Raw genomic sequence first — 27,314 nt, 5'->3', positions numbered from 1 at the left:
GCCCATCCCATCAGAGTCTTGGCAACAAGTAGCTACATGAAGAACATAATTAAATTTGTGGATGAAGGTAAGAGATTTAAGCCATGGAAACATGGGCTAGTGTATTCTCAGCTTGCATATACCTAGAAGTTGATGCCCTTTGCTGCCCAGGGAATCAGGTAAGTTAGACAACCAGGCTTGACATGGTGTACTGTCTTTGCTGTTATTCTGAGACAAGGTCTAATGTAGGCCACTGTCCTCAGACTCATTGAGTAGCCAAGACTGGCCTTTAACTGTTGTTCACTCTGCCTCTGTCTATGGGAAAATGGGTATTATGGTGTAGCTTATAGAACAATGCTTTGAAAAGAATAAACATTAACCCTTGAATTAAAGTAGTGTGCTGCTTCTGAGATTCCAAGATGAGCCAGGTGGGGGATAACACACTGCTCAGACCAAAGTCCCCATCAGACAAGGTACTTTGTGCTTAGCAAACATCAGATTCAACAGATTAACTGTATTTTAGACCCACTCCTACTACTACAACCCCTCAAAGAACCCTATGTTTCTAGTTTTATGTGCCAAATAAGGTAAGAGAGAAAGCTGTGGGAGTTAAGCCAGATTGCAAGAGATCACTAGAATGGACAGGCCATGGCCATTAGGGAGACTAAAAAGATCAGAAAGGTTGCTCAGAAAGTGGTAGTACAAAGGATAATGTCATTAGTTTAAAAATAGCATTAATGCAAGTATGTTAATGCACTTAAGATTTTAGTCTTTGAGTACACTCAACGTGTATGTTGTTCATTTTAGTTGTGTTTTTAACCACTAGGAAACCATTTATATTCCTAAACATTATTACCATTGTTTTTTGCTGGGTCACAGAATTATGACAGATGTGATAAGTGGTCACATTGTTGACATAGAAAGGACAAAATACACAGCAGCCTGCATCAAGCTAAATCACAAGAGTTTTATCTACCATGCCCCTTAGGGATGTTTGGTATCAGTATATAGAAGGAACAACTGTGCTGTGGGTCCAGCTATGCTGGAGTTGCAGGTGTCACTACTGTGCCTGGCTTAGGATATTTTCTAGAGGAGTGCTACTATTTGAACTCAGGGACCATGGTTATATCCCTTTTCTGTGGATTACATGCCCAGCCAGTGCTGTTATTTTTATTCTTTTTACAAGGCTATACTGTGGTAAATAAAGACATTCTTCTTTCATTTGAAGAGACACTATTTATTTTGTTAAGGTCAAGCAAGAGGATATGTTGATAAGTGGTAAGCATCAAGCATCAATGTGCATATTTGCCAGGGTAGAGTTCAGGGTAAAGTCACAAAAGCTGACCACAGGCAAGGTCAGTATATGTACAGAGAGTTCCATAGCTGTGCCCATGCCCACGCCTTTGCATGCCAAGGACCAACCATTAGCACCAGATTGTTTCTTATGCAGTAATATCACAATTCATAGACATATGTATATGGACTCTCTGGAATTCTTGGATCCCCGCTAATCAGACACGGAACAGGCAAGCAGGGAATGGATAGGAAGGTCATAATTGTTATGTGTTTCATTACAAGCATGCTTGAACACTACGTACTGTTTCCCATAACAATCTTGAAGCAACATGAAAAGGCAGGTTACAGACAAACAAAGTTCCATTACTCACATGTTATACACATCATTAAAATGTCCACAACACTGTATTTGGGGATAAAGAACCACAGGTAAATAGCTTGGTGTAAATTAAAAACAAAATAGTCTGCAATTCCTTGGAAAGTTTGTGGAGAGCCAGCATCATGTTTTCTGACATGATCCACATTCACAGCAAGGGATGACGAACTGGGAGGAAGAGGCTGCAGTGGCAGATCAGGGACTTCAATAGGCAGACGTAGCTTCATTTAATAGGAATTAATAGGAATTGACACTTTTGCAAGATTTTCTTTTGACTGACAGTGATACACATTCAACCATGCCATCCATGGTCTGCAGTACAGAAGCTCGCCCATCTTGACTCAGCTGTTTGGAGGACACTGTCATCTTCACCAGAGCTTATGCTGTCAATATCTGTTCCTCTGGCTCAAGAAGCATAGATTCTGGTCCTTTAAGACAACTGTGTGTGGGAGTGTGAACACATGCACATACACATGGATGTAAGTATGCATGTGTATTTTGGAAAAGGTGTGGCTACTGCTAAGAGAGGGAAATCTTTGTATCTGCTGCAATCTCCGGGGAAAATATGAATTAAATGATCCCTTGATAGAACAAAGACTAATGATGCCTACATATCAAGTCACTAGGAGGACTTGCTCATCACTCACCATGCATTTAGTTACATAAACAGCATTTGAACTACACCAAATCTACAAACACTTAACATAAGCTATACACGCCATTGGTAACTGAACATTTTTTCATGTGTTTATCTGCCATACATATATCCTCTTTGGTGAAGTGTCTAGTCAAGTCTTTTGCCCACTTTTTTTTCAAACCATTCCTACTATTGGGTGTTGGAAGTTCTTTATACAGATCCTTTATCAGATGTATGAAGCCATGAAGTAGGATATGCTGCTAAACCCATAAATTAGGAAGTAGAGGCAAGAGGGCCAGGAGTTCAAGGTCACTGGACTACATAGGGAGTTTGAAGCCAATCTGAGTTAGACTCTTCTAAAACAAATAGCAAACACAAAAGGAGCAACAAGTCAGACACCATTTACAAATGTCTTTTCCCGATCTCTGTCCTGTCAACTGGAAACCAACAGGATGACATTGTAGCTTTAATGAGTAACACTCTATTTGTCAAGGACAAAACTCTGTTTCAAATGTAAGCAGTAGTCACTCCACAGGACCTCTGACCATTGGATGGAATCTTAAGTCTTAAGGTACGTGGCATGTGGCCCATGGTAATAGACAAAAAAAGAGATAAACCACCGATTATCATTAAAGATCATGCATTATTAACGATCATGTACACAAATTAGTGTTCTGGGGAAGGAAACTTCAAAATATTTCATTGGTCTCAGGAAATAAAGAGCAAGCAATAACACTGTTAGTAGACACACTTTTGACCAATTAATATCACTTAGGTAGAAATTATTTAAGATGTGGCAAAAGGATACTAGCTATATGGGGTGTTTCAAAATATGCACACAAGTTATGTGATCATTTTAATCTTGGAATGAATGAATTCATTATGTAGGTTGTTCATTTTAAAGTTAGTTTTTAACTACTAGGAACCTGTTCATGTTTTTCACACATCAATAAATTATCATCACTGATTTTTACTGGGTCAGAGAATGTCATGATGACAGAATGATGAATGCTCACATTGTTAAATGAATAAGGACAGAAAACACAGCAGCCCATGCCTGGCTAAATGACAAGGGTCTTTCCTCTCATGCACCATAGGGATGTATTTGGCATCTACACAAGGAAGGAACAATGGTGCCACTGCTGCGAAGGAGTGCTAGGGAACCCTTGTTGACTAGCAAAACCTGGCATTTTCTGACATCACATGTGATACGAGAAACTATGTTTAGCAAACCAACAGAAATGAAAATCATAAATAAATCATCACATACTAGCAGGACATTATTGCTTTTTTACTAGCCTTGTGGCTCCAGAGTGTGACTCTCCAGAGATGGGCAAATAGGCTTGGGTTCACTCTTCTTGTAGTCCTAGGCATTAATCTCCAAGGCTCTGTGTCCACCTTCTGCAGGAATGGGCCGCTCATTTGCTTCTCTCAGGCTGCAGGCTGTCAAACAAACACTTGAGCTGTTCTTCACCCAGGTGGATTTTATCTTCCAGCTCTCGCTGCTCAATGATGAGGGCTGACTTCATCTTCACGAAGTGCTCATAGTCAGCCAGGTTCTCCTCGCTGAGGGTAGGTGGCCAGGATGTCGAACACAATGCGCTCACGACGGTCCAGGTTCTCTTTAAGCTCCTTCGCGTCCTCATGCTGCTGAGTTAGGACTCTCTGTTTCTCCAACAGTGACTGCTATTGAGGGAGAGGGAAACAGAAAGTCCAGTTGAGGCAGGACTGAAGCAGAGACTAGCTAACCCCTTAAAACCACTGCAGCTTTTGGAGACTTATCTCATAGATATCCATGGAAACGTTGAAGTCACATGGGATCCCCATAGGAATGACTAGGATGTGGTCTACATGTAACTGTGACTAGCTTCTCTACAGTTCTTCCTTCCCTGCCCCTCCCAAAAGCCACTCATAGGTCATCTCGGTTCCCTTTCACTGACTGTGCCATCTTCTTCCCATTTGCCTTAAAAGCAGGGACTAGCAACTACAAAATTCTGACATGCTTCAAAGGGGTAAAGGATTTTGGGTGCCTGTTAGTCCCAAAATTGAAAAGGAGGAATACTATAAAAAGGTGAGCCTGGGGATACAGGCTTGTAATATCAGCTGTTCAGGAGGCTGGGCAGAAAGCACAAATAATATTGAGGCTACAACTCTGTGGTAGAGAGTTTTCCTAGTCTAAGTGAGACCATGAGTAAAATCTGTAGAATGAGAGGGAGAAGAGGAGAGGGAGAAGGATGTGCAGACACACACACACATACACACAAAGATTGATTCTAGAGGTACTACAAAGACAAAGAAAGGACCAGAAAAGCAAGATACAGAAGACAGAATTGCTGGGATGTTTGTAATGGAACAGCCCTTAACTTCTTACAGTGTCCTGCTTGGGGTTGAGGGACAGGCAACCATGTCTCTAACACATAAAATTCACAATCACTGCTTACGTTTAAACACAATAGAATCCCTACCAATTCCAAGATGAAGGAAGCTAAGAAAAGAAAGAGATGAATGCATTCAATGTCTTCACATGGAGACTCGGAGAAAGAGGTCAGGAAAGAGGGGCTATTACCTGTTACTGAATGTGGCCTGAACCAGAAACTCTCTTTGGCATGCCCACAACCATACAAACTTTAGAGAGCACTTTGCTTTCTCCAGCTCAAATCGAATAAGATATTTTCATGGAAAGAGGCCGTAAGGCCTACTTACTCAATCGAAGATAAGCAGACATTAACTGGGTCTATAAATGTGTTTCAGGCTGTTGAAACCACATAGGTTCCTGAAGGCTTCTGAGATAGTGGTAGGAGAGTATGGTAGGTATTTCCTTAATAACAATGTTAAATTCCACAGTATGTAAAGAATGTAGAGTTTGACTAAAATATAACCTATGAAATAAAGCCAGTAAGGAAGATACTTTTCTTCTGAGTACAAGAAAACTGAGGGTACACATGGTGGTTCATGCTTATAATGCTCTTGATTCCCTGCATCTCCTTAGCTTGTTCTGTCATTTGAAAGGAAACCAAGAGAATGGGCCTCAGATGTATCAGAGTATCATACTCTAGATAGTACGCAGGCCATGCAGATAGTATGAGGCTTCTAAGAGCTGACTTTCTTAACACTTTAAGCACAGCCTCTCTGAAAGGATTCTCATCACTTCCCATTTCCCAGACAGATGTGCTTGCATGTACCCGATCTCCAGGAGAAGGACTGTCATCTAAATTATTAAGTGCATTTTCCACACGGGCCAGGCGTCCTGACAGTGACAGCAGGAGGTTCACCACTTTGTCCAGGTCTCCAATGAACATCCGGAACTTGTCAAACTCATTGGGCTTGCAGACATCTTTCACAATGGCTTCCACTTCATCCCCGAGAGCATTGTTGGCTTGGATGTCCTCTAGCAGACTCTCACGTGCTTCTCGGAGCACCTGCAGCTTGCGGCTGATACTGTCGATGAGCTCTTGCTGTAGGGCACAGGGAGGCATGGGGACATTTGTTAGGATGATCCCAATCTGGTGTTCAAAGTAAGTGTAGCAAAATTACATATAGCTGGGGCAGAATTTAGCCAGATTGGGTGTGTTAGTCTTTGCATAATCAAATAATAACAGGAGCGGTGTATAAAACCAGTGGGAAGAGAAGGCCTCCTGGTTAAATATAAGCTTCCTTGTTTATATGCGCCAAAGAGGTAGCTCAGCAGATAAAGGTGCTGGTTGCCAAGTCTGATGACTTGAGTTCCATTCTCATACCAATTGTACTAACTTCCATACATGTGCTATGGTATGTGGATGCACCCCCTACACACACACACACACACACACACACACACACACACACACACACACACACACACACACACACACACACACGTTAAAAGAAATTGTTTGTACTTACTGAATATATAAACCCTGATGCGTATATATAAATATATTAAAAAACAAAAAGAGGGCTGGTGTATAGGTCAGTGATAAAGTATTTGCCTAGTATCTAAGAGGTCTTGGGTTCCAGGCTCAGCACCATTAAAATAAATAAATGATCTGGGCAGTGGCGGCACACACCTTTATCACAACACTGACAGTTAATCTTGTCACCTTGACTAGACTGAAAACTTGTTAGCAGAGTCATGAAGTACAGGTCAGAATGTGTCTAGAAGGATGTTTTCAAAGACTATTAGATCTTGAAGCTCTGACCTAATTAGTGTTTTTATCCATCTACCATTTCAGAATTAGAAAAAACTATTGGGAGGTAGTGGAACTGTGAAATGTGAAGACTGGTTGCAGGACTGACACAATGGGCATGATCTGAGGCGCTGCATCTTGTTCTTCCTATTGCTATTTTGTTCTACATCCTAGCTGTGATGAGCTGAACAGCTCTGCTCCACCATGTCATACTACTATGGGAGTATTCAGTCTATGAAACCATGGTTAACAAGATATTGTCCTTCTCTAAAGTGGTCTGTCAAGTACCTCATCAAAAAAAAAAAGGTGAAAGTAACATGTAAGGGAATGTCTGTGACGTTCTGAGACATCTTTCCGTGCAATTTACTGCCTTTGATCTGACCAGATGTTACAATGGAAAATTTTATGTACCAGAAACCATTTCAAGTTTGATTTCTTTTTTGCAGTGCTGGGGATATAACTTTGGGCCTTATTCATCCTAGGCACACATCACTAAAATATACAGACCTATTATTTTAACCATTTTAAGTGTGTGGTAATGTGGATTTAGCCACCACCAGGCATTGTTTTTGAACCCCATCTTCTTCAGACGGACCAGTAAACAATAACACTATAGTCCACCTGCTACAAAAGCAATTTAAAGCAGTGGTTCTCACTCTATGGGTTGTGACTCCTTTGGGTGGGTAGAATAACTTTTCACAAGTGTTGCCATTAGAAAACACAGATATTTACATTATGATTCCTAACAGTAGTAAAACTATAGTTATGAGTATCAATGAAAATAATTTTATGGTTGAAAGTCACCACAGCATGAGGAACTGTATGAAGGGTAGCAGTTAGGAAGGTTGATAAGCACTGATTGAAAGGATGTTTTACTGCTATTTTTATTTTTGTGTGTAGTCCTGGGGATCAAACCCAGGACCTCTTACATGTTAGTCATGTACTCTGTCACTGAGCTATATCCCTAACCTTAAAGCAATAATTTTATTTCTGGTGTTTTATTGTTATTGTTGTTGAGATAGTCTTTCTATAAAGTTCAGGGTGGCCTACAATTTATGGTCCTCCTGTTTCAGCCTCAATGCTAGGATCATAGGTGTACCCAGAATCCATTGTATATGTATATGATGTGCATGTATGTATGTAAAGGTCAGAGACTGACATGAGTGTTATTCTTGATTGTCATTTTATTGAAGCAGGGTCTCTCACTTGAAACCAGACAATAACAAATTGGTTATTCTATGTTGTCGGCTTGATCTGTGGAGTCCGTCTTTGTCTCCTAAACACTGGAATTATAGGCAGACTGCCACACCCATTATATATATATATATATATATATATATATATATATATATATATATATATTTATATTTGTGTTATTAATTGCAATCATTATGCTTCAATAGCAAGCATTTTACCCAAGAGCTATCTCTCTAGTTATCAAGCATTGATTTTCAAAGAGCAAAAGTAAAAATAAAATGTGGAGCTGGATATAATTGTTCATGTCTGTCTAGCACTGAGGTGGCTGAGGCAGAAGACTATAAGAGATTTAAGACCACCCTGGGCTACATTTGATGTGCCAGGCCAGACAAGGCTATGTAGTAAGACTGTGTCTCAAAAACTAAAGTAAATATACCAAATACAAAGATGTGTTCAACACACACAAAGAACCCTACCCCTCATGTACACAAACTCTTTTGTTTTAATTAAAAGAAGGATTGGGATATAATTCATGGGTAGAGAATGAGGTGGATGAATAGGCAAATTAATCTTTACTATCTAAAAATGTAAATCTGGCTGGGTGTGTTGTTGCAGGTATGTAATCTCAGAACCCAGGAGGCTGAAACAGGAGGACAACAAGTCCAGCCTGGACTACATAACAAGTTATAGGTGAGCCTGAGCTATATAATATGAGTCTGTGTCCAAAAATAAATTAATAAAACATAAAAAATGTTCAAACTGTGATTCACTTATACTCAAAGTAATTGCTTCTAGTGACATGGTATTCTAGCACCTGGTGCCTTTCAGAGCAAACAGGTAGAACACTACACAGACAAGGTGGGTGAGACAATTTTTTAAACTGTTTTTTGGGGGTGTCATTTCTGAGACAGACTTGCTATGTAGGCCTGGATGGTGCACAAGCTGGCTATGTATCCCAGAATGACCCTGAACCTGTGCTAATCCTTTCCCCTCTTCCTCTTGAATGCTAGGATTATAGATATGTGCCACCACATCCGGATTTTAAAGATATTTTGATATACTTTGTAGGGTACTGTGTTAGAGAATGAATCCAGGGCCTAATATATGCTGGGTAAGCATTCTCCCAATGGGCTATGAACTTGTCCAGGGTATGCACTTCTAAATGCATTGCAGTACAAAATAATAAGGCTTAACTGTAAAGAAAGTAGTTCTTTTTATGTACAGTGTGGCCTAAATTAAAATGCTTCAAATTTCGTGACTTCTGTTTTATGAGGTCAACAACTGAAGATGTTGATGTTTTTAAAAATATGGACATGCAACTAGAGTAAAATACATAATGCTCTAATTCAAGGTCTTTTGAGCGACCAAACACCCACTTCTATACTTAATTCCCAGAATACAAAACTGTATCATTCTTTACACTGAAATGATTTTTAGTGTATAAATAGTTCATGACACTTCCTAACATTCTCAACATAATTAAGATCAATCTATACTATGTTTCAAATTACCAGGTTGGCAGCAATAGAAGTAACACTGTCCTTGCAGTGACTGCCATGGGTGCCACATAATAAGATCCTGAATTAATTTCCAACCTTCTTTCCTACTTCAAAAAGCTGAAGCTTTATCTTCTGCTGCTTCGCCCAAACACCACTAAGCTCTTCCCACAGGGCATCTACACCTTCTTCACTTTTCCCTCACACAGCACTCATTTTTGGGGCTTGAGCTCTGACATTGCTCTGGATCTCTACAATCTGGCACTTATTTCTTTCTATTTATTCACCCTGTTCCAACTGTCTGATACCTGATGTAGAATAACAAGGGTTGGCAAACTTTTCCCATTATGGGTTAGAGAGGAGAAACTTTATTCCTTGTAGGTTACATGGTTAGTGATAGTTAATATGTAAACAAATGAACATAACTATGTTTTCAATAAAACCTATTTCCAAAAGCAGGCAGTTAGACATCTTTTTGTTGTTGTTGGTGGCCTTATATAATTCCTATGAGAACATAGGGTCCCTTACAGAGGGCTCCTTTCTCTAGTCTGTCTACAGTTGGATCCTCAAGGGTTTTGTAGAAGGATTAGAACAGAATTAAGCATGAACAGCTTATTCATGCCCGTTTCTTCCATGAAAAGCAAGCACAAATGCCCTCAGAGATGCTATACATCTGTGCTGAGGTGACAAATGAGTGATCCTGCTACCTTTCAGTGACCCAGCATACAATTTTGAGGAAAGGGTTGTTTGTTTTTATTTTATTTTTTGAAGAAGTATCTCACTGTAAAGCCCAGGCTGGCTGAAACTTGTCACTCTCCTGACTGAGATTACAGGCATTAGTCACCATGCTCAGAGAATTTTGTTTGTATAAAGGCAGATTTTACTATTTCTCCCAGGCTGGTTCAGAACTCCTGGCCTTAAATGATTCTCTTGCCTCAGCTACCTTAATAGCTGTGAGTTGGAACTATTGACTTGACATCAGATTTGTGCTTCTTTCTTACCTTCTTAATGGAAAGGTCATGATCCAAGTCACCTGCTGAATACCTCAGGCTCCTGTAGGTCCTTCATCTTGATAAGCAGTTCTGCCTTGGGGGCTGATGTGCTATAATAGGTAGAATTTGTGGCCAAGGACACAACCCCTGGCATACCTGGGTCCTGTTTCCTGGGTGAAGAGGCCAAAATTTTAATTTTAATCAGCTGTGACACAGGCACACTTTTGGACCTAGTACCTAGGTTGTAACAAATGGCACTGAGAGAAGGACAAGAGCTAGGGAAATGAGAAAAGAAAGTTGAGCCCAAAATATTTTAAGAAACAAAATAAAAAACTTTCTCCACTTATACTCACAAGAGTCATAGACTGTTATTCATTGCTGCCATTGTTTTTCAGTAATAAGTTAGAAACTGTAAACCTTCCATACTGGGCAAATACTCTCATGCCCAGTTGCCTCCAACCCATGCTACAGGGTTTTAATTTTTAAAAATGTTGTTTGTGTGTGTGTGTGTGTGTGTGTGTGTGTGTGTGTGTGTGTGTTGGGCCATCCTATGCTCTGCTGAATCTTGAAAAGAACCTTCGGGTTCCATATACTAGATACCAACTGCATGCCCCCCAGATATAGCAAAGAAAAATGTCTTTACACACTGTCACATAGTCACATGTCTCCTGCAGAGAGCGAAATTGCTTTTCTTATCCTATCAGTAATTTCAATTACATCCAAGGCCTTACGCGTTCTAGGTAAGTACTTTAACCTCTGAGGTGCATGCTCAGCCCTAGGTAGCTGAAATTTAAACACACAAAATCCATCTTGAATGAAAGAAAATGCTGTTCAATATAGCATTCTTCAACTAGAGGCAGACTTTGTAATGTGCTTTAAAAGTAGGTGAAAGGCAGGTAGACAAAAGACACACAGATTAAATATATGTAAAGATTACGTGATAGCTGTATAGACCAACCTAAGATAAACAGCCACGTGTAGTAGCACATATGTGCAACGTCAGCTCTCAGGAATCTAAGGCAGGAAGGCTTTAAGTTCAAAGTCAGTCCAGTCTACTTGTCTCAAAACAAAATAAAATGGGTGTGGCTTATAACTTAGTGATGACAAATTTACTTAGTATATAAGAGGACCAGGGTTCTATTTCAATATTATCAAGAAGGGGGTGAAAGGGAGATAGGCAGGTGTGGTGGTAGATCCTAAAAATCTAGCACTCAGAAGGCTGAGTTTAAGGGAGCCCAAGCTTCTTAGAGAGACCCTACTTCAAAAACAAATGAATGGACAGGCACATGATATGCATGTTAAATACAGAGAGTAGATGATGGACACAAGATGGGTGACAGGGTAGACAGCCTCATATCAGCAGAGGGGCTGCCTCATGCACTGTAAGATCTTTAGTAGTCTTTAGTAGTCTTCCCACTAGATGGCAGGAATGCCCTGTTCTCCAGTATGACAGACAAAACTGGAGAGAGATTGTGGGTACTGCCAGAATCATGTCAGCTGTTAAGTTAAGGACATTAGCTGCTGTGGTGGGCATCATCTTGCCTCTGCTAAAATCCAGGTATGGTAATTTTAAATCTTACCAAACAGTGATAAATTCCGAGGACCCCCCCAAGGCAAACCATCACCTCTCTGCAGAAGCAGTCATGAATATGAACACACCACTAAGTCCCTACTTTCACTTCTAAGCCTGTAAGATAGGAACTGAGAAACAAGCCGTTATGGTGTATGCCATCTACTTACTTGTACTCTGTGACTCTGGGTGAGGGGACTTTGGGGAGCAGCTTCCTCCGCTGCTGAGCTTCCTCTAGGAGGTACTCATCTTTGGGGAAAATTCCCTCCATCAGATCCATGGTAGTTTTGATTTTCATGCTGGGGTCCAGGATGTCAGCCAAAGACTTGTCCTTTCCCACAATCTCTCTGGCTAATTCTTCAGACTTCAAGTCGTCCACGGTCTTCTCCTTGACCTTCCCATAGTTGAGTGAGGGAGGAGAGGAACAGCTATCTCTGACAGGAGGTGCAGGGGTGCTAGGTGGCTGGGGCTCTGGAGGGCGGGCTCTATGAGGGGCTTCCACCTCCTGTCGTGTGTACACACAAAAGCGCGAGTAGCACTGCTCTGATGTACTCAGTGTCTTGATCTGGTCCTTCTCCAGCCCACTGGGCAGTGCGGGCAGCTCGGCTGGGCAAGCGAGACTCTGGCGGCTTTCCTTCTCAGGCTGGCTTTCTGAGTGCACAATTTTTATGGGCACCATCTTCACAGTGGTGTTGTTGTCCATCACCCGCTCGATTCTGCAAAGACAAGGGCTGTCCTCTGAAATCTTGACATGCACAGATTTCCACCCACGATTCACACAGGGATCCCACAACACAAAGACCCACTGTCAACCAGCCAAATAGAAAGACAAGGCAGAGGTTGGAAATTGTCCTCATCTGACCTCTCACATGGTTTCTGGATACCAGCAGTCCAACTCAAACTCTGCCACACAGCTATAGGCACTGGACGAAGAGATCCTGAATGACATGAGACCTGTTTAATATTCATTTTTGTTTTCTTATGAAAATGGGCATTGAACTCCCAAGGGCTTGTACTGGGAAGACAAATGCTCTATGGTCTGAGCTATGGCTATACTCCTTGATTTCTTGTTTTTATTCTGAGGGCAATACAAGTGCATCAAGCACTATTTATTCATTCTCTCTTTGTAGAAAAAAATTATCAGTAGACAGAATTACCACAAATCTACAAGTAGGTTGTTGCATACTAGAGGTGCCTGGGTGTTCCTCCATGGCCCTAAAAAACATATTAAGAGTTGCTGTGTTTAGAATTATTGTGCAGCACCTCCACCTATAGGTTCCACTCTACGGTTTTGTCATGTGTTCCATGTGTCTCCCACATATTGATACCTAAAGCCACCTCTGAGAGATACCATGCGTTATACTGGGAACTCAACTGGAAAATGCCTCCATCAGATTGGCCTATAGGCAAGTTTGGAGCATTTTCATGATTAATGATTGATGTGGGGGTTACCCAGCCCACTTTGGCAGGAGGTCCTGGGTTGTATAATAAAGCATGCTGATTATGCCCAGGGAGCAAGCCAACAGTAGTGTTTCTCCCTCCAAGGTCTCTTGCTTCAGTTTCTGCTGACTTCCTTTAATGGTGGACTGTAAACTGTGATGGGCAAGTGACCCTTTCATCCCCAAGTTTCTTTTGGTCATGGTATTTATCATAGCAGAAGAAACCTAACTAAGACAGAGATGCAATTACATCAATGATGTCCTTTCTAAACTTATTTTTTATTGTTTGAGAACTTCATACATACTTATGTTTTCATTAAATCCATCCCACATGCCTCCACTATTCCTTCTCAATTTTATGTGTTTGGTTTTGTTTTTTCAAACTACTGAGCTCACTTAGTGCTGTTAGTATGTGCATAGGTATAAGACTATTTAATGGAGCATAGGTAACCTTTCATGGGCCACATCTTGAAAGAGAACTGACTCCCTCTCCCAGCAGCCACTGACTGCCAACAGCTTCTCACACAGGGGATGGGACTTTGTGAGCCTGACTTCCGTTTATGCTGGGATTTGTGTGGCTTGACCTTGTGTATTCAGTCAAACCACTGTGAGCTCATGCGCACAAGTGCTCTATTCTGTCTGGAAATCAGTTTCACTATAGTTGTTTACTACCTCTGCTACTCTTCCACAAGGATCAATGAACTTTGGGAAGAGGAGGTGTGATATGGATAGTCCATATAGCGTTGAAAACTTAGGTTTCATATTTTCTGCATGTTTTAAAGTTGTAGATCACTGTGTTAATAGCTATCTATTACAAAAGAAGGTTATGAGATGTACTAACCTATACAGACTTGTTTAATATTCTTATGAAAATGGGCATTGAACTCCCAATACAGACAAGTACTTAAGGGAGGGTTTAATGCTATGTCCACATAGAAGAATTATAATAGTTCTTTCCTACAGTATATGGCACTGTTAACAGTAGGAGACATAAGTTCCACTTCGTGAAACAGGTCTTAAATCCTCCCTTAACATTCCTGTCACTTGTCAGTTCATTATTATTATAATTCCCAGAGTTCAAAGCTGGGTAAGGCTGTTGATTACTCCCCTAGTATCATCCTCAACACCTTCTTATACTATCAAAGCTAGCCAGTGGGAATGAAGCTTTAATGTCATTACCAACTTGTTTTCTCCATGTTTTATGATTCAAGTATGTGGTGTCTTCTACAATAGGCAATAGGCATGAAGTTCTGGAAGGTAACCAAGAGCAATAACAATAACCTATTATGGTTATATTCATTCTATAAGACCTCACTGGCCAATAACTTGAAAAGGGGTAGATAACCCATGGCTCTTGGCCTTCTATCCAAGTTATTCCAGAATTTAATGGGGGTAGGTTGAGAAGCAAGGATGTAGCTCAGTTTTCAGAGTCCTTGGCTATCTTAGCCCTTTGGAGGTTAGAGGCAATAGGATAAGGAGTTCAAAGAAAGGTTAGGTTACATAGACAGTCTAGGCTACATAGTGGGTTCAAGACCAATCCAGGTTATACAGCAAGGTCTGTCTCAACAAACAAACAAAAACAGAGGGAGGAGTATTTTAAAGACTATGAAAATAAATGGACATTACTCAACTTTACCTAAAGATCTTATACTTAGGCTAAATCTGATTTTGATCACTAGCAAAACATGCATAATAGGCATGTTTCAGAGAGAAAGGCAAATGAAAACGCATTAAGTTCAGACAAAGGGGATCATGATGTCACTAAATCACAACTGGTCATTTGAGCCATGTCTCATTGTTCACACAATTTTCCATGACCGAGTTTTACCCCAGTGTTTGAAGCTGCGGCAAGGCTCCAGCAACAAACACTTGAAGCCTGCATGGGATAAATACATAGCATGCTGTCACAGGACAATACCTTGCTGAATTGTCTTCATGGATAAGCAGGGGAGGCTTGTCTGTCAGCTTCTGTGGGGCAAACTGAGGTGAAGGGGAGCGAGAAGTTTCCATGGTTGATGTCTGTAAGTGTTGACACTTGGACGAGAGCTGGGCTTCTGGTTGAGGGGAAGTTGGGTCCTCATTCACATGCTGGCTGTCTTGCGGCTGGGCACTGCTGAGCACAGAGGAGCTGTGAGAGAGGGCCAGTTGTATCACACATATACATCCATGGACTCAGTAAATGATGTTGGTTAAGGACTTGTGGACAGCCAGGGGAAGGTGTGCTGTCTAGGCCCTAGTACTTCCTGGGCTCAAGATTAGTCAGTGAAGGCCTCTAAAGTGAGGCTGCCTCTTTAGGGTACAGGGCCATGCTCATTGGCCACAAAGTGTGTTTCTGAGCAGGCAGGGGTGAAAGGGGATCCTGGACTTGGGGTCCTGACTGCCAGTGTGTACTTTTCTGAGTATGTATATTCCAGATTAGTCCAGGCTCTCCTGTGGAGCTCTGGGTCTTCTTGGGAGTGGGACAATTCAGGCAATATGGGATTGACCTGTGAGCTAGTTCTGTTTCAGTAGGTCCTGCAATGTTCTCAGACTGACTTCCTAATTCTGAGCATCAGCTTGTCTAGAAGATGATGGAATAAAAATTAGGCAAAAATTCCAAATAGGATCTTTTCTCTTGGATCACTTTAAAGACTACTCATTTTCTAACACCTGTGCCCACTGCCACTTGTGATCTGTAATACATGTTAAATGTTAGGCTATATGTGGAACATGTTATATATGGAATATGAGGCATTAATGACATGTATACATAGATCTGGTATGGACATACATATATATATACCAACTATATTTCTTTAATAACCCCCTAAAAATAAAGTAAATACCCTCTCTAAAAAAAAGAAAAATCATAATTTTGTAAAAAATTTCAGATCCAAATATATATTTGGGACTATTTACTTCAAGTTGTAATATTTTTAAATGGCATATGGGAAATGTTCATATACACAGGGATAGGCCTTTCTAAGATGGGCCAAGAATGAATTCAGTCATAAAACCAAAATTAGACCTGAGAAATGAGAAGAACAATTGCTCATTTTGGAAGCAGCTATGACTTACAGAGCTTTTCCTTTACTATCATATCATATGAACATATATATGTACACACACACACACACACACACACATACACACACACACACACACACACACACACACACACATATATATATATATATATATATATGCACACACACACATACATGCATAAATACATACATACATACATACATAGGCCTGCCTGCCTATGACACACATAGAAGCTGGTCTGGATGTATGATTGTCTATGCCATTCTTAAAGCCTATGGGTTGACTACTAGAAAACTTGCAACAACTCAGTGTGCAGTGACTCTGCCAACACACCACACCAAACAAAGCCCAAGGAGAAAAACAAACCTCTGATTTAAGGAAAAGAGCAATTTTCAGTCTAAAATTGACTTCTGGGCTGGGTATGGTGTTTCATATAATCCCAGTATTTGAGAGGCCAATGCAGAAGGAAAGCATCTAGTTAAAAGCCAGCCTGGATTACAAAGTGAGTAGTTTCAAAAACATCAGTTGATTTTTGAGGAATAGAATAAGAGTATATAGCTCAGTGGTTGAATACTTGCATAATATGTCAAGGCCCTAAGTTTGAGCCCTAGGTTGGTTGGTAGGGGTAGGGTTAGGAGCACACTACCAAGAAAACTTTGCTACTGACTCAGACAAGGGCAGCATGTATAAGTAGCAATGAGAGCATATATCCCAGTCACTGAAAAGAGGAACCCATCCCGTTTCATACCTAGAGTACTTGAACTTCTGAGCTTGTTACAATCTGCATGTGATGTATACTAATATCAGGGTATTGTAGGTGAGATCTGCAGGGCGCCCTGCCTTGTGGATGATAACCCTGTTGTGTCCTGGGGAAATGGGAGGGGAAGGTCCCTTCTTGGGTTAACATGTTCCAGAATAGAGAAGAGCCAATGCCTCTCTGCTGCCCGGAATCCCTGCAAACAGAAGTAGTTAAACTCCACTAGCAATGGTGGTACAAACTGATATTCTAATGACATGGCAGCAATAAAGGCTCAGAGGAAATTATTTTCTCTGGTAGAGAGGATGAAATCTTTGGCCTGTGTAGAGATTTAACATTAATGGACAGGTTATTGACCTAGCTAAGGAACCATCCCTCAAGAGGGTGGGTTCTTCTTAAAATTGTGCTAAAAATGATAGAAGAAATAGCTTTTTTATTAGATAATGTACTTTTCCTTCCCTGAATTCCTGCTCCCCATTGTAGTCCCTACAAGCTGCTATGAGGTTCTATAGGGTCTGCCTGACTTAGGTGTAACTTTTTCTTTTGCTGTTTGTCTTCTCTTTTCAATGTTGGCCAAAGACTAAATATATTTTCTCTACTACTTTTGACATTTTCATTCTTTCTAGGCAGATACTCTACCAACTAAGCTATATCCCTTCTTTTCATCCTTTCTATAAAGCTCTGCTCCCCACCATGTGGTTGACCTCCATACTGGTTTAACTCAATCAGTGTGGCTTTTTCTTTCTCTCCTCCATTCTCCCCTGTCTGCATAGCTGCTTAAGTTTATAGCTTGCCTGCCCTGCATTTCTTTTAAAGTCGAATGAAATTGCCCTCAAGCTTCTGTTTGAGTCCATTCTTAATTCTTTTATTAATGAGGGGACCCCAATTTTCCTGATATCACCAAGAAAACAAAACACGAGGCTTAGATCCTCGTGAGCCATCTTGGAGGGCAGGCACGCTTGTGTTACTGCTCAGGAGATTAAAGACTGTTTAGAAAACAAACTGCAACAAAAAGCACTAAACTTACCAGAGCAAAGAGACAAGTAAATCTCAAAGAAGTGCCATTTTCTATTTGTAGTATACAGACATTCACAGAAGCTTCTAGTTTGAAGTTTCACCAAAGTATATTAAGCAGAGTAGTAGACAGTTTAGGGAACAATACTTAGATTAATACTGTTTTTGTTGCAAAACTCCGATTAGTGCAGCTCCTAGTCATAAAGCCTAGTTCTTTCTGAACTTTTAGTTGAATCAGTGAGCACACGCATTCATTCATTATATATAATATATATGGAAAAATGAATTTCTGGACAAAATCAGGGAATATATTTCTGGACAAAATCAGGGAAAAAGAAATTCTCAGTATGTCTCTACCTCGTTCACAGCAGTATCCTAATTTACATAAAAGAAGAAACAAAGGACAAGAAATATGCACGTGTACATATGAGCTGTGTGGTACCAGTTATAGGAACAGGGAGATAAACCAGGGCTTTAGGTAAAGGTCATTTTGATTCCCAGCAAGGTATTTTCTTCAGGGATCTTAATTTCTAGGGCCCCCATTATAGGACATTAAACTGCTGTCAAACTGAGGAAGCATTCTGAGAAGAGCAAGTCATGTGTTAGCTGTTTCCTGCGTCACTTCATAAAAGTTGGAATATACATGAACTGCTTTCCCTGCAGTTGCTGAAATGTAGTAGCCATGCTCTCAGTCAAAAGATCCTGGTACTTAGTATTATTTGATAAATAGCCACTGTATTATATAACCAGAATCAAATGAACTCCAATTTGTTGCTTAAAATCTACGCATTAGTCACTCACATTAGTCACTCACAACTGCCCTTCTCTTTTTTTTCTTGCCCCTTTTCCAGTTCAAGCTTTCAGAACCAACATTATAAAATCACCAACTAATTTTAACTATCGGAGTTAGTAAGAATCTAGTAAACCAGGCCACAGATATACACAATAAGAAAGGACTAAAATGTAGCAATTTGGAGTTCTGTTGAAACCAAATTAAATCAATGTTTTTAATGGTGTCCAAGAGATATATAATGCAGAGTCTAGTATGGCATGTCTGTGATATGTTTGAATATAGGCATATTTATAAATAGATGTATACTGTATATGCTATGCATATCATCTGTGCAGATATTTATGTAAATGTACATGTATGCCAGTGGTGTTTATATGGCATATATGTATGTATGCTGTCCTATGTATCCCTACTGTATTGTATGTTATACATGTATATGTGTGTCTGTATATATGTAGACACAAAAATTGATACTATGTTGGGCTCAAACTGACCATCCTTCTACCTCAGCTTCCCAAGTGCTGAGATTATAGGCACATACCTAAATTATCTAGCCTTTTGGGGTGGGATGGTGGGGGGGACTAGACTTGAACCAGGGCTTTGTGCATCTGCCCTATCACTAAAGCTATATCTTTGCCCCTCTCCCTTTTATTTTAAGTCAGGGTCTAAGTAAACTGCTCAGATTGTCCTTAAATTCATTTCATAGCCCAAGTAGGTCATGTACCTTCCATCTTTCCTGATTCAGCCTGTTGAATAGCAGGCTTACCTCTTTTTCATACTTTTGAAATAAAAGTCTAATAGGCCTATAATCCAAGCACTTAGGGGACAGAGGTAGGAGGATCAGGAGATTAAGAATTCAGCATCATCCTTTGATTGTATACTGAGTTCAAGTACAGCTTGGCAATATGGAGACCTTAACTAAGAAGGAAAGGGACAAGGGTAGGAGGGAGGAATGAATATCCATAGAGACAGAAAAAAACCCCAACCAAACCAACAACAGCAACCCACGAGATAATGAGATGACTTAAGGACTTTGTTTCCCTGTGAGTCCTAGCCACTGATATTTAGGCTGGGTAAGTGATTCATTCTCATCTAAAACATACTAATAACTAGCTAACTGGGTAGCTATAAGTGCTGAGTCACAGAGATCCTATGGCACAATATGAGAATGTGTGTGGAATTCTTCTGAGCTATGCATCTAAAAAGACAGATGCAACAGATGGTCTGTAGGTGAACAGAACCAGCCATTGTTCTCCATGACAAAATCACCATACAACATTGTGTTTTCTAAGACACAAATGACACAATCTGGACAGAATATATAAAACTCAGGCAGAACGAACAAACTTTCAACAGATGATAACGCTGAGTGTGGTGGTTTGAATCTGAATGCCCTCCTATGCTTACATACTTGAATATTTGTTTCCTAGTTGGTGGAACTGTTTAGGAAGGATTAGGAGATGTGGCCTTGATGAAGGAGGTGTGTCACTGGGGGCAGGCTTTGAGGTTTCAAAAGACCCATGCCTGTTCCCAGTGTGTTCTCTCTCTGCCTCCTAACTATAGATGAACATGTGAGTTCTGAGATATTCCTGCTGCCATGCTTATGTTTCACTATCATGGACTCTAACCCCCTAAACCACAATTAAACACTTCATTTTATAGGTTGCTTTGGTCATGGTGCTTTGGTACAATAATAGAAAAATAACTAAGACACCGAGATATTTCTTCCTTTCATTAAAGCATGATACAAAATGCTAACATGCCTTACACATATCTGTAATCTACAGTATAACTGTCATGAATAGCAATATAGGCTGAAGAAGTGGCTCAGTGGCTAAGGCAATTGCTGTGTAAGTGTTGAGAACCAGTAATTCCATTGCTTCCATGTTGAGGTGGGAGGCAGAGAACAGGAGAATTCTTAAAAAGTTTGTGTGATAGTTGCCTGGTATATGCAACAGTGAAACAATAAGAGAATCTGTTTACAAAAAGGTAGGAGGTGAGGACCACTATCTAAGGTTGTCTTCTGACCTTTACATGTGTGATGTGGCTTATACTTCTATTATCAACACATCCCCCACCCACCTATCTACCTACCCACCTGCCTGCCCACCTACCCACCACACACACACACACACACACACACACACACACACACTCTCTCTCTCTCTCTCTCTCTCTCTCTCTCTCTCTCTCTCTCTCTCTCTCTCTCTGAATAGGGAGCAGTTCTATACTGTGGCTATACTGAGAGTCACACTTGAGAGCTAGCTGTCCAATTTGTTTGCAAAGTGCCTAATTAACTCATAGAACAACTAGGCTGAAACCCAGAATCCCTGCCTTGGAAACCATTGCGTTTCCATGAAGGAGAATGTCAACATTGCTTAAGTCCCATGTTCTCTTTAGTTTCATATTTATAGTTTGAATGTGGCATCCAGGAAATATACCTCCTCTAGCTGTGGGAAAGAGAAAAGTGATTCAGCAAAGAGTAGACTTATTCATCATCAATCACAGATAACTAAGCTGTCCTACAGCCTAGAAGGATATATCAGTTAGATCTCTGTATAGAAGTCAGGCAGCTAGAAGACAAGACACCTAAGCCATTCCACAAACAAGTCTCCCAGGTGAACTCCTGGTATTTCTCACCACCCTTCCCTCATTCCTGATAAGTCTTAGCAGTCACATAAATTCTTTGTTCAAGAATAAGCAGGAAGCTCTTCCATCAATACAGCATCTCATAGCTGTCAAATGAAGTGGTATATGGCACTAGAGCACCAAAGAGGCAGTCAGTAAACCAACTGACCAATCAACAAAAACACAGAGTTCATCAGAAACATTTAAAGAGCACGAACATTTAAGATTAATGATGCCAGTTACAATCTTAGAAATTCCAATTAATCATCAGACTTTCCAGAGTACAAGCAGCTGTAGAATACGACTGTCTGATTATCCTCTGACTGTCCAGTTTCTAGGCATGGAAACAACATGGTTGAGTAGCTCTTATTTCAAATGTTTGGGGGAAGACATATTTGAATTTGGAATTAAAAGACTTTTTGGACTATTTTCATTCATACACACACACACACACACACACGAACTTAATTATAAACATGAATGCAATAATGCTAACTTTTGCCATGCACTTATATTTATAGACACACATATATTTTATGTTTCACACATACAAACATACACACACACACACACACACACACACACACACACACAGAGCTTAAAGATAATCTTAATATACTATTCTTAGTGTACCTGCATTTAGTATAATGTTGAGGTCAAATGTAGAAATTTGTCTTTTGTGGCGTTATGTGGGCACTGTTTCTAATTCAAAAGATTTTCAGATTTTAAGTTTGTGAACTAGGGATGATTAACCTATACTTGCTATAATAACGGATACATTATGCTTATGATGACAAGGAAGATAACTATTTCTGCAAATTTTGTTCAAACTCTTGGATCTTTTCATTTAACAGTTTCCTGTGTTTTTATTTGGGGGTTTAGGAGAGAGGTGCTTAAGACAAGGTCTCACTTTGCTGTCAAGATTGATCTCAAACTTTCCATGTGGCCCAGGCAAGCCTGCCTGAACTTCTTGAGTAGTTGTGATAGCAGACATACACTACCATAGACAGTCTTCCAACTCTTGTGTCTTGCTGGATGTACTTTGGGGAGAACACAAGCCCAGAAGCATCCTGACTTTGGCCGTGTGTTTACTACAATGCCTCCTGGCTAAAGCTTTTCTCTCTATGCCAGCCTGAGTTTTTCATGCCACGTGGGAAAAGCAATTACTTTAGAAAGCCAGATGAGTTTTATTTTTTCAATGTCTTCACAGATGGATAAAAAGGTTTGCAGTTTCCTTGGGATTTCATTTTAGCTTACAGAGACTCAGATGCCAAGTAGTAATGAAGTTGAGTTAGAAAAATGATAAATCATTTGTGGTTAAATGGGTTGGGGAGAAGACGGATTAAAAGAGAAATCACATCACTCACAGATGATGCAAACCCAAATTAGCAGGCACTGACTTTTTAATACTATACAGTCATTTTTAAACAGGGGAGTGGGCTGAGAAAATGTCTGCTGTGCAAACATGAGGACTTGCATTTGGATTACCAGCATCTATGCAAAAGCTGGGCAATGTGTGTGTGTGTGTGTGTGTGTGTGTGTGTGTGTGTGTGTGGTGTGGTGTGTGGTGTGTGTGTGCGTGCATGTGCGTGCGTGGCAAGTGCGTGCGTGTGTGTGTGTGTGTAAAACCCTAATGTTGGGGGTAGGGTTGGAGACAAGAGGATCCCCTGAAGCTCAACTGGCCTGCCAGATGAATCATATTGATGAGTTGTAAGTTAAGAGACTGTCTCAAAATAAGGTGGAGAATGATCAAGAAAGACACTGACATAGGCTTCTGGACTCTACATGCATGTGCACCTCACATGCATACAAATACATGTGCACAATCATGCGCTTATGCACAAAACAGCCTGAATTTGGAGATTATAATCTGTAACTGCTGCTCAAGTGTCCCAGTGAATTATGTATGTTTTTATAGCACACATTCTGAGACTCTATGGCAAGGCCTTTCTCATTTCTGTAGCTCTATCTCTTCATACCTGGTCCCAAGATTTGATGTAGTAAGAAACTGGGCTCTTCTTAAACTTAGTCAGAAGGCCTGGCAGAGGGTTTGAATAGTGAAGGATGACACCTCTCCAATTTTATTTCAAAACCAGTCTTCCAAGCAATTTGGATGTTAAGGAAAAAACTAAGAATATGTTTTTCACAACTTCTCCTCTCAAATTCCTTCTCTCCCACTTTTCTGCCTACTACATGTGGGTATTAAAAGCTATGTTCTCAGGGGCTGGAGAGATGGCTCAGTGGTTAAGAGCACTGACTGTTCTTCCAGAGGACCTGAGTTCAATTCCCAGCAATTACATGGTGGCTCACAACCATCTGTAATGAGATCTGATGCCCTCTTCTGGTGTGTCTAAAGAGAGTGACAGTGTATTCACATATATAAAATAAATAAATAAAATAAATCTTAAAAAAAAAAGGTATGTTCTTGGCATTTTAATTCTTGGCTCTGAATATCCCTTCCAAAGGAAATAATCATTATCTATAAAAATGGTGACACTGAATGCGCCCTGGCACCAGGTCTAGGGGGAATCTACCCATGTTCTTACAGTCAGAACAACTTCCTGAGCCCTGGGCCTGAGCCCTGTTTATCGAAATGATAAATCTTCAAGATGATATCTGTGGAGCTCCACTTAGGGGGAGCAACACTGCCCCAGATTTAAAGAGGCCAGGAAAGTTTGTTTTTAAAGAAGTTTTTTAAACCTCATCATACTCTCTACCACATAAACTCTTTTATCCCTTCTTCTGGCATTCTCATATACATATTCATTCTCTCCATTCTTCTCTTCACTTGTCTCCTCCCTCCTGATCTTCCTGCTTCTAACTCCTGAATGATGGAATTCAGGTGTGCACCATAATGCCCAGTTTATGAAGTACTGGGATTGAACCCAGGACTTGCTGGATGCTAGGCTTTACCAACCAATTGGGGTATATCACTAACCTTAACATTCTCCTTATATCCTTCACAATGTTTATACAAATGATAAATTCATACACACTTTGTTGTTATTGTTATTTCACCTTTGACAATACTGGGAATTGTAAATATCTAAGGCTTCAGGCCTAGGAGACAACCATTTTACCACTGAGCTATAATTCCAAACCTCTACCTTTTATTTTCACACAAATTGCTCAACCTGGACATGAATTTAGATTTTCCCACCTTAGCTTCCCAAGTAGCTGAGATTAAATGCTTGGCAGCACCAGGCCAGGCCACTTGTGAATTTAAAATTTTAGCATATGCCTTCCTATGTACAACAGGGATTAGCAAACTTGAAATTTTAATCTTTGGTTTGGCATGTCCCTTTCATTTAGAAAAAGTATGGGCATTAAATTGCTGGTGTGCTACATGGTTTATAAACCAAGTTTTATCAGAATATACTGCTCTGGAACATTTGGTCCTAGGAAAACCTACCCGAAAATACTGTGAGGCTCATCGGGGGAAAACAGATAGGAGCTAGAAAGATGGCTCAGTGGTTAAGAGTACTTGTCGGTCTTACAGAGTTTGGTTTCCAGCCCCCACATGGTGGCTCATAAACATCTATAACTATAGTTCCAGGGAATCCAACAGGAATATACATAATGAACATACATACATGCATATATATATACTGCACATACATACATATATGCATGTAAAACATCCATTTACATATTTTCTAGGAAAAAGAAAAAAAGAGGGGCTGAAAATTCCGAGACTGCACACAGTACAATTTACTGAGATTTACTAATAGAAATGTAGTCAAAGTTTATAGCAAAATCAGTTGGAGACCTACCATTTGAGTCAGAAAGAGGAGTATATATCTAATGACTACATCTTAAATGTAATATACCATTTATCCTATTATCAAAGAATCAGGATTATCCTCGGAGCTGGGGTCTGGTTTGCTTAATTGTGGTCTATTGGGAAACTATGTGAAGGAACAGACCTGGGTCAACCACAGAGATGATGACTGGTTTATAGCACTCAGATCAAGCTTGAATCCCTCTTCCAATTTTCAATTTTTTTTGTTTGTTTAGGACAGCATCTTAATGCATAGTAGCTCACTCTGGCATTGAACTCAGTGTCCTCCTACTTTAGCAACTACAAATGCTAGGATCACAAACATTTTTCAAGTCCCCAGAATAGCCAGTTCATTTACCAAATACTTTGCAGACTAAGAACATAGCAGAGTACATGGGACATGGCACTGTCCTTTAAGACTTGAACACTTCAATCTCCTACAAACTGTTAGCAAGCCCTACCAGAAGCAAGAAATTTGTTCTAAGCTAGGATTTAAATCTGTCTTCTGAGTTCTCCATTTCTTTTATAATACAACATAACATCATCCTTAGTCACTCTTTCTTCTTTTCAAAGCATTATAGACCATTTCAGAATTGACAGAAGTGTAGATGGTTGCATGTAATGCCATACAATTGGTTAACTACATACTGGCAACAATAACACATAGTTGCTAAAAGCTGGTGGCCACTAAAACACAGAATTGGTACTAGAGAGTCACCAAATGTCGGCCACAACAAGAGGATTCAATAACAAGTGGTTAAGGTTAGAAATAATCTAACCCTAACCAACTGTAAATGCTTGAAAAGTATACACCATACTGCACAAATGTATTGTTACCTAAATAACAGTGATTAAGAAAGGCCCACTTTTAATAGAAATGTGAACAGCAATGAATATAAAAAGTTCAATAAATATACAAAAAAGATTGCCTCTCCAGAGCCCCTAAGAAATGCATATTAAGAGTGGGTTACTCAATAAACCACAGAATTCCAAATTAATGTGTAATATTGGTAAAATTGTGAGAAAAACACAATCTTAAGCTGCTGGTGAATGAGGCATAAATAACAATGATACTCTTCATAGGTCCACAAGGTGATGTCTCCTAAATACCTATCTATCATGTCTTAAGACAATCTACCTGGAAATGTATGGCTGTCTCAGTACAATATGCTTACTAAAGTATTATTTGTAATTGTGAATGGCTAGAAGCAGCTTTAAAGTCTATACTGTAAGACAGATTTCTCATATCTTAGGATACCAGTGATACTACATATAAAATGTTTTTGTATGTTTTAAAGGCAGTTTGCATATATTATGTGGAGAATGACTGCATATGCAAATTATATATTCGTGTCGAAACAAGACTTCAATACACACACTTTCGTGTTCTATAGTGGAATTACTGGGTGAGGGGATTAAAGATGGTTTTAATTTTCTCTCTTTAATTGTTTATATTAATTTGAGCTATCTTCCCACTCTATCTAAAAATTTATTTTAAAAGGGTGGGGGTAAAAAAGGTGAATAATTAAATAGATTCTGGATATCTTTGGACATCTAGAAATGTCTGCAATCCTCCTATCAATGATACGATCCGACTGCTAACTTGCTCTAGCTGAAGCCAGGTAAAACCTCTAGTGTCCAAGAAAAGGGAAAGACATAAAATGCCAGCTTTTTTCTGTGGCTCCCCACCCATGATCAACACACACACACACACACACACACACACACACACACACACACACACACACACACACACACACACACACACAATCTAAAACAGTAAAGCGTCATATAAATGCATTCTAAAAGGCCATATAAATTATTACCTTCCCCAACCTCCAGCATCCAAAGTCAGACTTTGGGGGAGTGGCCAGTCTGTGCAAAGCATGCAGCAGTTAACAGGCAGTTACTAAGTCATTTGTCACAGCAGCTGGGTAGCAGAAGCCTTCTGTAACCCATCTAGTTGAAACACACTAGTGATTATTTCCAGAATGTTGCAAAAATACCTTTGTGAATGCTTGAATGAACGAGAATGTCCCTGCAAACTTTCTCCTTAAGGAGGTATGTGTGTGTGCATGCACACACATATGTATACATAAAATGTTTTTTCTACTATGTACAATAAAGTATATAGACTAGTCCCCTTTTCCACCATAAAAGCAATAC

At 40.0% G+C, this 27,314-nt stretch overlaps 1 protein-coding gene across 1 annotated transcript in view; it reads right to left on the bottom strand.

Annotated features, from left to right (window-relative positions):
• Positions 1 to 1,195: 1,195 nt before the first annotated feature.
• Positions 1,196 to 27,314, bottom strand: part of Shroom2 (shroom family member 2) — a 158,040-nt gene continuing 131,921 nt past the window's right edge. Inside the window, 7 exon segments of the mRNA XM_032889695.1 lie at positions 1,196 to 3,859; positions 3,861 to 3,974; positions 5,471 to 5,743; positions 10,149 to 10,191; positions 10,193 to 10,309; positions 11,880 to 12,425; positions 15,067 to 15,276. Coding sequence (XP_032745586.1) covers positions 3,707 to 3,859; positions 3,861 to 3,974; positions 5,471 to 5,743; positions 10,149 to 10,191; positions 10,193 to 10,309; positions 11,880 to 12,425; positions 15,067 to 15,276 — 1,456 coding nt within the window. The 3' untranslated portion in view covers positions 1,196 to 3,706.

The sequence above is a fragment of the Rattus rattus genome, chromosome X (assembly GCF_011064425.1).
Source record: "Rattus rattus isolate New Zealand chromosome X, Rrattus_CSIRO_v1, whole genome shotgun sequence".
In the NCBI taxonomy this organism is placed as follows: Eukaryota; Metazoa; Chordata; class Mammalia; order Rodentia; family Muridae; genus Rattus; species Rattus rattus.
The sequence above is the reverse complement of the archived record's forward strand: the minus strand, read 5'-3'. Positions and strand labels throughout refer to the sequence as shown.